The sequence below is a fragment of the Schistocerca americana genome, chromosome X (genome assembly GCF_021461395.2).
Source record: "Schistocerca americana isolate TAMUIC-IGC-003095 chromosome X, iqSchAmer2.1, whole genome shotgun sequence".
NCBI classification, from domain to species: Eukaryota; Metazoa; Arthropoda; class Insecta; order Orthoptera; family Acrididae; genus Schistocerca; species Schistocerca americana.
Window position 1 is genome coordinate 690,254,354 of NC_060130.1, and position 10,608 is coordinate 690,264,961.

Sequence of the window (10,608 nt, forward strand, 5' to 3'; positions counted from 1 at the left end):
GGAAAACACAAACACCCAGTCATCTTGAGGCAGGTGAAAATCCTTGACACCGCCGGGAATCGAACCCGAGACCCTGTGCTCTGGAAGCGTGAACGCGACAGCAAGACCATGAGCTGTGGACTACAGCCGACGATTGCAGTCGACTATGGCCAATAGAACTCGTGCATTCAAAATGGGATATCATGCCACTGGATGGAAGCAGAATTTTGCTGTAGTCAGTAGCGAGCCATGGTGTGATGGATATTCAAAGAAGCTACGACCCCTATTGAAAATGTCTGCCACAGATGGGGACATAACATTGGATTTTAAAGTGAAATCCAGTCGACTATGGCATAATGGTCCAGAACATTTTACTAATTGTGTATTTAACATAGTGGATCAACAAAAAATAATGAACAGAATAGTGAGTTCTACATTTTTGGGTTGAACACTGGCAAACATAACCTCAAGAAGCCATATGATAGACGACCTAAAATGCTGAGGTTCAGCAGAAAGTAATTAAAATGTTTGGACTTCATATGTACACATTTTGCAGCCATCTGTTTAATCAATTGGGGATATTAACAACGTCCTGACAGTAAATTTATGAATAATAAAATTATTTTTTCCACGGCAGTTTGAAAGTAATAGAAGTATACATAAATACAACACTAAAAGAAAACATTATCTGCATTTTACTCTAGTAATTCTAACATTGGTACAGAATGGAGTGAAATGCAAAACTATAAAATCTACCCACAAATATAAAATGTCTTAGAAGTATTTTCAAATGCCAAGTTGTTTCTCTTTTTCAAATTCTCCACTACTATAAAGGAATTCTTCAGTAGAAGTAAGTACTCTTTTAGAAACAACTAAAAGCCAAGCAAGTAACCATATAAATACAGTTTCTTCATTTGTCTGTATAATCTATTGTTCTACATAATAATATTTAATGAAAAAATGTAACTGAATAGCTGAAGTACATAATACAGTATTACACACACATATTTAAATCCATAACTTACCAACCGCTTACGCTGTAGTTTCTCTCTCAAGGCTTTGTCCTCCTCTACAAATGCTCCCAATACATAAGAACTGTGAGACGAAAACTGTTGTTCTATCACATGGCACACATCAGTTACAGGCAGAGATGCAAACCGGTCTTTCCAGTATCTGAAGTAACTGGAGATATTAGCAGATATTTAGGGTATGTATGTTAAGAATATCAGCTTATAAAAAAAAGCATAATTAGGATATAATGTGAATAAACTTACCTTTTTAAATCCACAATGTGGTGTAGATCAGATATCAGTAATCTGTGACAATCATATAAGTGTTCTATAAATTCTTTGTTTTTACTTGGTAGAACAAATTTATCTTCACACAGGATACATGGCAATAACTCATCCACATCTAAAGTATGAATGTAGTGTTCTAAGTCCACTTCCGTGAAAGATAATGGTCCAAAAAATTTCCCCTGCTCACCTGAAATATATTATCTCAATAAATATACTAAAGGAAGAAGCATTATACATACTTAAAAGAAAACAAATCCTATTTTTAACAATATTACTAACATTTCTTCAAAAATTATGAAAAAGGGTTTTAGAATGAATGAATGATAATTTACAAAGTGATCTCCTAATAGAAAGAATTGTACATGGAATTTTAAATGTATGTCTGAGGCCACTGCAGAATTTGAGACAATTTCATGTTTACAGCTGCAGCAACAAAAAAGTTATTCAAGAGTATCTATTCCAGTTTTGATATCTGAAGGCAACAGTTTGACTGCAACTGAGCTGACAAAGCTTTTGGGACACTAAGGCATAGCATCTGATCTGGGGGAAAAAATATGAAACTGAATAAATCAATATGGTAATGGGGCATTCTAGTGTGGGGTGTGACCATTTCTACCATGCAGATAAAACATACAAACATAAAAAAAGAAACAGTTATTGCCAATGAGCTTTCAAACTTGCTTTCTTCATCAGGCCACACATATGTATGTTGCTTATATGCATTTATCAGTGTATGTGCAATGGGTGCTAATACCAATTGGGCATATCACTTCATAGTTGGACGTGATCATGTACTGCAGTCAAGAGCTTCGTATTTTGTGTAGTAGTTGATACATTAATGTTGGCAAACGTTGCAGTGGAACAAAGACAAATGGTGGCCAATTTTGCAGTATAATCTTTATAGGTGGTTGACAATGTTACAATGAATTTATGTCAATGCTTGGATAAGACTGTTCACATCACTTACACACTTAGGGTATTCAGGATATTTTACACTAAACTCAGAATTTCATATGCCTCTGCAGACAATATTGCTGCTGGCTGAAAACTGTTGGAAGCAGATCAGTGTGTCATACCACCAGATACCCTATACATAACTGAATTCACATTAAAGTGCTGAAGATTGTTTCTTTGTGTATGTAACTGTGACAAGATTCTCAAAGGGTAAAACCTGTCTTGTGGTGCAATTAAATACTCAAAAACTGTGCAATTTGGGTAGCACACTATTAAAATAGTACTTTCTACGGTGAAGAACTTGGCTTTGTTACTATACCACAATCAAGATGAACAAAAGAAACTGGTGTTTGAACATGAGAATGCACATAGTGCAATCTCAAATTCCAGTGTCTTTTTCGGAGAACAGAGTGTGTTTTCTTCCTCGTAAAGTGAATGTTGAGCTAGAGAGTGGTCTACTAACTTTCAGTGGTATCATCATGTGGAGTAACACATGTCAAGCCGCAAGAGCAATCAAAACCATTCTTCCTAGATTAATATCAAGCAAACAGTTCTTTAATCATTTGCATATTTCAGAATATCACACACAAATCTGTACTGGTTGTATGACTGCAGTAGATTCCAAAGTATTTACATGCCACCCATAGAGCATAGTTCTTATGCCACATCCAACTGAAAACTGAATTTGAAAAATTAAGGGCTCCTTCACCTTCCACAAATCCAATCGTGAACAGTTTCGATAGGTGGAGAGAGGCAATGAACAAGTGGCACAAATGTGGGTACATCACAGTTATTATATCAGTTCCAGCAATCTCTCCTCCTTTTTCTTCACGTATAGCTACTCCTCCTCCCATGAACCAAGTGCTTCAATAGCTAAATGACTATGCAGAGTGAATGTAAATTGTATCCCTTGCTTCACCTCCAATCACACTGCCCTGAAATTTCAGTGGTCTCATTATCAGCATGACGACATATTATTGATTTCTTTGTATGCAAATAATTGAGTCCTACATAATCATGGACTATCTTCTCTGATGGTACATGTACTGTATGAATTAGGAAGTCAGATGAGATGAATTCTGTGGCATGACTACATCTCATCACCCCATCATTGTTCATAACTGTCAAAGAAATATCAAATTAATTTAGTAAGAGAATTTTCAACACACATTCAGCAAATAATACAGAGCCGCTCTGAGAATTCTCACAGTTAGGCCCATCAGTATACACTGCTACATAGGTCAGTTAAAATACTGTGTGAAAATGACTGACATATGCAATGTGAAAGCCATACACCTGATTATTGTGGATCAACATTCATTATTACACCAGGTGCAAAAAACAGCCTATGCTGAAAAATTAGTTCTTGCAAGAAAATTAATACCATACATACTCAAGACTCTGGAAAAAAGAGAAAAGTTCATGGTAAACTCAAAGATCTTCCCTGTTTTCCACTGTTGCATATACATAAGAACAGAATAAGGTGAAATTTGAGCTCAGAGGGTTACCAACACTCACTCACTCTCTCACATTATTTGCAAACTGAACAGGGAAAAGAAGAAATGATGGTGGCACCCAAAGTAGCATCAACCTCACATTATAAGGTGCTTGTAGAGTATAGATCTAGATGTAAGAAGGGACAATTAAATAAACCAATGGGAAAAATCTATTCATAATTAGAAGTGAAATTTTGGGAGTTAGGTCTCTGAAACCTAGTGTTACAAATTCCTGGAGTGAGTGAGTGAGAGTGTGTGTGTGTGTGTGTGTGTGTGTGTGTGTGTGTGTGTGTGTTTTTTGTGAGTTACTTATTCCTACCCACCACCTTTCACAAACTACAGTAATAGAAATTCTTCTATGGCATCACAAACAATCAAATCTGTTCAAAAACGAGTGCACACATATCTTCCCCTCAGAGAAAAGTCTCCAAGCAGTCAACACTGAGGATTTGTTGCAAAGATACACTGAGGTGACAAAATTCATGGGATAGTGATATGCACATATACAATGTTGGGAGTACCACGTGCAAGAGATATAATTCAATATTCAAAGATCCACCGTGTCAAGAGTGTGCAGAGAATACAAAATATGATTAATTGTCTCTCACCACAGACAATACAGTGGCCAACGGCCTTCACTTAACGACCGTGAGCAGCGACATTTGCATAGAGTCATCAGTGCTAACAGACAAGTAATAATGCGTGAAATAATTCGTTAGAATAGTGTGGCAAAATTTGGTGTTAATGGTCTATGGCAGGAGATGACCAATGTGAGTGCCTTTGCTAACACCATGACATCACATGCAGTGCATCTCCTGGGCTCGTGACCATATCAGTCAGACCCTAGATGACTGGGAAATTGGGACCTGGTTACATGAGTCCTGATTTCAGTTGGTAAGAGCTGATGGTAGTCTTCAAGTGTGGTGCAGGCTCAACGAAGCCATGGATCCAAGTTGTCAACAAGGCCCTGTGCAAGCTGGCGGTGGCTCCATATTAGTGTGGGGTGCATTTAAATGGAATGGAATGGAATGGACTGGACTGGGTCCTATGGTCCATCTGAACTGATCACTGACTGGAAATGGTTATGTTCAGCTACTTTGAGATTATTTGCAGTCATTCATGGGCTTCATGTTCCGAAACAACAATGGAATTTTTATGAGTGACAATGCACCATGTCCCCGGGTCACAGTTTTTTATGACTGGTTCAAAGAACATTCTGAACAATTCAAGCGAATGATTTCGCCACCCATTAAACATTTATATGACATAATCAAGAGGACAGTTTGTACACAAAATCCTCCACTGGCAACATTTTCGCAACTATGGACAGCTATAGAGGCAGCGTAGCTCATATTTCTGCAGGGGGCTTCCAACAACATGCCAAGTTGAGCTGCTGCACTATGCTGGGCAAAAGGACGTTCAACATGATATTAGAAGGTATCTCATGACTTTTGTCACCTCAGCGTATGACATGCATTCTTATCTATATTGTGTGACACTATACGGCAATTCAGCATGTATGTGCATATATAAAGTCCAACAAAATTACACAAGAAAGCTGTTGGGTGCATTATAAAGGCATCATTTGCAGAAAATTTAAAACACTGACAGTTTCTTTAAATGTAAATTTTTCAACTATGGTACAGAAATGTGTACACAGCTACAATATTAGGTATAAAGGTAATAATATTTACACACATCAACTAAGCTGACCACCCATACTTGAGATCCTACTAAAGATGGATTCAAAATGGATAAGCAGCTTGCACACTTTATTAATATAACAAACAGCTGCCTATTTTCAAGGGCAAGTTTAGATGTTTAACAGTTCAGGTGTATTTACTGAAAGCAGAAGAATCGACAGGGTTAACTTCAAGAAACAGGAGAGGGAGAGGGCAACACGCTGGCCAATTACATGATTTAATAAGTTCTGTTTACATCAAGTAACATAAGGAGAACAGAAAGCAGCTGTATGATTATTAAAACCTGCAATGGCACGCCAGTGCTATGCGAAGACGAGAAGGCTGAAAGGAGGAGGGATTATGTAGAAAGCCATATAAGGGAAATTAATTTTAACACAATATTGTAGAAAGGGAAGAATAAGTAGATGAACTTCAGCTGAGAGATACGATACTGCCAGAATCTGACACAGTACAGAAAGGCCCAATCTGAAACAAGCGCCTGTAAGCAGATGACCATTCTTCAGAATTGTTGAGATCTTTGGGGGAAACACATCATGGTAAAACTATTCCACCTGGCATGCAGTATGCAAGAGACAGGTGAAATACCTTCAGATTTCAGGAAGACAGTTTCAATTCCAAAGGAGGCAGGTGCTAATTGATGTGAATAAGTCATGGTTACAAAATACTGACATGAACTATTTACAGAAGAATGGAACAAGTGATAGATGCTGGCCTTGGGAAAGATTAAGAAATGTATAACATGCGAGGAAATGCCCTGTAAATTAACTTTGAAGATGAACTACAGAACGGCAAATCTATGTTTACAGCATTTGAAGATCATTTTTTAAAGTTGAAACCTGAATGTATTCTTCAAAAATCCTGAGTTTAACAAATATAAAATACTGGGAGCAAAAAATTATCCAAAACTTTTCAGAAAACTAACTGCAGTTGAAAGAGTCAAAAGACTGACAAGGTAGCAATAGTTGAGAAGGGAGTGAAACAATGTTTTAGCCTATCCCAGTAGTATTCAATCTGCATACTGAACATGCTATGAAGGAAAGCAAGGAGCAATTTGTATAGGGAATTAAAGTTCGGGGAGAAGATATACAAAACTTTGGGCTTTGCTAACAATATTGTAATTCTTTCAGAAATGGCAAAGGATGGAACAGCAGTTGGAAAGAATGTGTACCATCTTGAAAAGAGGTTATAAGATGAACATATACAGAAGTACAACAAGAATAAAGGAATGAAGCTGAATTAATTCAGGCAATTTAGAGGAAATTATATCATGGAATGTTACACAAAACATAACACGCGAGTTTTGTCATTTGTAAATCAAAACAACTGATAATGGCTGAAGTAGAGAGGATGTAAAATGAAGAGTGGCAAAAGCAAGGGAAAAAAAAGCTTTTCTGAAAAAAAAAGAGAAATTTGTTAACAACAGTTTAATGAGGAGGAAGTCTTTTCTGCAGGCATTTGTCTGGGCTGTGGCCTAGTACAGAAGTGAAATGTAGACAACAAACAATTCAGACAAGAAAAGCAGCTTTTGAGATGCAGTGTGATAGGAAAAGGCTGAAGATTAGGTGGGTAAATAGCATAACTAACAAGGAGGTACTAAATCAAATTCAGGAAAAAAAGATGTGGTACAATGCCACACGGTAGTTGAGGGGGGGGGGGGGGAGGCAAGGGGGGGGGGATGTGACAGAAACAGAGAGACAAGGACTGACTACAGTAAGAAGGTTCAAATGAGTAAGTTGCAAGAGTTATGTAGAGATGGAGAGGTTTGCACATGACAGACTAGTGACTAGAGTTGCATCGAACCAATCACCGAACTGAGTACACTAACAACATTCCTTTTACATATGATAAAATTTGCATATTTTTAGCATCAATTTCTGTAAACTTCCAACTGTCTTTACACTGGTGCCAAGTGTTTGTTATACTTTGTTTTCCTCTTTGCAAACCCACTTTCTGACAGTCAGTACCACCAACGGGTGAAAAAGAAAGAATAAAGAGTACACATCCCACTCCTATATGAGCTTGATTTACTTCTTAGTCCATCTTTTAGAGAAAAGTAGTTCTAATTATTTACAAGTTTTACTCCAGTTATAGTTGTTCTTAGCACATCTTCCAAATCACCAGCAGATTATATTAACACAATACCTACTTGCATTAATTTCAGCAAGTGCTAAATATTAGTCGATTTTAATATTATGCTTAGTTAATCTTCCATTTTCGAGTGCAGTCATAATTTTACACAGGTACATTGAAAATAGAAAAATGCATGTCAGTGTAAGAACTTGCACTTTTTCTGAAGTTCTTAACCATAGTCACAATCTGATCTGATGTGCTGTGCTATGTGAAGGTTGTATTAACAGTCTTCACACAACTGCTAAACGCCATAAATTTCTTATTTCTCTGTGCTCTTTCCTTCAATGTTATTAATCAACATTGAATGTTTACCTTCATTTCACATGCATGCACGAACCACAGACAAAGGTACACACTTAAATACTACATTTACCATTCCACAGTATGGTAAACTTTTGCCCAGTTATACAGAAAACATGGCTTATTCTTTTTGTTTCAAGTTGATAATCTAGCACTACATCAGTGCATAACAACCGTTATGTCAGACCCATCTTGAAAGTGGCCCTCTTTTGATATTATTTCTTTATTCAAAATGGTCATGATTTACAAATTACTAAGTTTTATTGGCAAAATCTTAACCTCAATGAATTCTAAATAATTCTCACAGATAATCTGGTCATTTATAGATCAAAGGAATTTCCCAGGACAATACAAAAGAGTTACTTCCCTGACTGGGCATTAGACATACTAAACTAGCCCGCCAAACCTATCATTTAAAAAAATTCATTTATTGGCTGTAAAAAAGAAAAAAAAAAAAAAAGAAAAGGGCCACGTAAAACAGACACAGAGAGAGTCAACATAAAATTCCAAACTTCAATCTACATCACAGATGCTTCATCTTCATTTTTATATTTGCCTACAGATTGTACTAGGATTGGGTCACTCTTCTTATAGGACATTGTTTATCTTTCAACTACTGGGATAGCTGAACACACTCAACTTGGTAAAATTATTGCAAATGACATACAAAATCATACCCCAAAGATTAAACTCTCAATGAGCATCCTTCATTTGTCAGATGCTTGCTAGTATTCTTATACCACTCACCTAAATATGAGCATTTTGTAAATTACCACCCTAAAGTGTTACAGGTAGGAAATGAGGAAAAACAGAGGTAATTTCAGTTTCACAACAATGAAGATATATTTAACATTTTTATCAACCATTGTATTTATAGAGAGTTTTCAACAGGATGTTACACATGTATTAATCTATGTAAGGTTCATAAAAACAGTACAGTACTGGGTAACAGTCATAACAGAAATGAACAGTTAATCACATATCAGATTTCAGCAACGACCGATGAGCAAATGACTGACCATGTGGATGAATTTTCATTATTTTGTTTAGCTTACTTAAACATTTTTCAAGGTACGGGTTATGACTAGTGGAAACAATTACAGAATGAGAATTTATAATGTCACATCTTCTAATGGAGGCATTTACTTAACAACTTGATATTTTGTATAAAGTAATTCAAAATGATGTTAACAAACCATTCTGCTTCCCCACTTGTATTTTAACAACCATTGAACACCGAAGTCCCGGAAGAATGTGTCAAATAGCTATCAACACCTTGGTAGTGGCATGAGTGGGTTTTCACACAAATGAATAAGCCTATGATAAACATATATCCAGTACCCTATATCTCTGTGTAAACCTGACAAAAATGTTCTATTGTTTACCTCTCTTCTCCGAGATGCGATATGTCAATATTTGCATTAAATCTAGCATATGACCCCAAATTCATTTATACTGTATTTACATGTATGGCAAAGAAAAGATTTTAACATCAAAATTGGGTTTACGCAAATTATTGCACATCCATGTACCTTGTACCGAAAGAATATTTCTTCACGCTTTCATGTACTGTTTTAAACTATCAAGCGCGTAATATATTCGAGCTATATATATAAAGTCATTAATTATACATCAGTGCTTCATTTGGAAAAAAAAGAACGAATGGGGTTCAGGTACTGCGGCCCCCAGGAGGAGGGGTGGGGGTGGGGTGACGGGTCTGAAACATCTAAAAAAATCTGCGGTTCTGATATTTTTCACCTGCGGCCCCCAGGAGGAGGGGTGGGGGTGGGGTGACGGGTCTGAAACATCTAAAAAAATCTGCGGTTCTGATATTTTTCGTCGGAGTTACCGTTACGTGGTACCAATGCGCGCAGTCAAAAATCAGGCAGTGTGTATGCTAAAGGGTACTTGGGAGGGGTGTGGTTAGTGCCATTACGTGAGAATATTTATCGTTAAGAAATGTAAACTTGTGCCACATTCTCAGATTTTTATGAATAAATAATGCACAGAGGAATCGTTGAATTTTACGACTAAATTTTTGATGTGTGAGAAACGATGCTGGAAAGTAGAAAATATACTAGATACTGGGTAATGACACTAACAAAATGCATGCATGGAAACTACAAAATAGCGTTGCCTACATTTTTAAGAAAGACAGAAGAAAATCTTACTGTTAATACAATGTTATTTAGTCCTCTCATTGTGCGCACTTTTGACGTAATACATTATACGGCTTCATTTTACATACATTTCTGCCGGAAAACATTGTAAAAAATTCAAGTGGTTCAGAGAATTGTTTAGCAGCTGAGACAATTGGGCTTCAGCTGCAAATTTCAGTACCTTCCTGCGTAAACTCCATACGTATTAAATTATTTATCCCTAAACCTCAAAACTACTCCACCCCTTCCCTTTCCACCAACACCTTTTCCTCTGCTAATTGACAACCACCCCCAGAGATGTAACGCAATACAATAAATCCAAAGATATGTACTTTCTCGTACACTTCAGCATTAAGATCAGAATCTGTTAAGAGCAGATGAAAGACGGCGGATAAAAAATCCGTCATAAGAAATAATAAATTGTTTATGATTCTTAAAGTCTTTCGGAACATTTTTCGTTATTGGAATGGTCACTGAAACTACCAAGGCCGGAGTTGGATCGTGCCATGCGTCAGTAGACTAAGCCCTTTTCTTTTAGGATTGGTTGTAAACTCTCCAGTTATTAGCCGGTTAAGTTCTGTTTCGGGAA

General features: G+C 36.8%; 1 protein-coding gene across 3 annotated transcripts in view; it reads right to left on the reverse strand.

Moving 5' to 3' along the window:
- Window positions 1–10,310, reverse strand: part of LOC124555276 (zinc finger protein 277) — a 151,382-nt gene extending 141,072 nt beyond the window's left edge. The window contains exons 1-3 of one of the 3 annotated variants that reach the window (XM_047129147.1): window positions 10,201–10,310; window positions 1,254–1,464; window positions 1,005–1,161 (exon numbers count right to left, since the gene is read on the reverse strand). In XM_047129147.1, the coding sequence (XP_046985103.1) occupies window positions 1,005–1,161; window positions 1,254–1,464; window positions 10,201–10,219 (387 nt within the window). In that variant the 5' untranslated portion in view covers window positions 10,220–10,310. Of the gene's footprint in view, window positions 1–1,004; window positions 1,162–1,253; window positions 1,465–9,056; window positions 9,405–10,200 lie in introns of those variants that run through there. The other 2 variants (XM_047129146.1, XM_047129145.1) reach the window with 2 other exon arrangements.
- Between the last annotated feature and the right edge of the window lie 298 nt (window positions 10,311–10,608).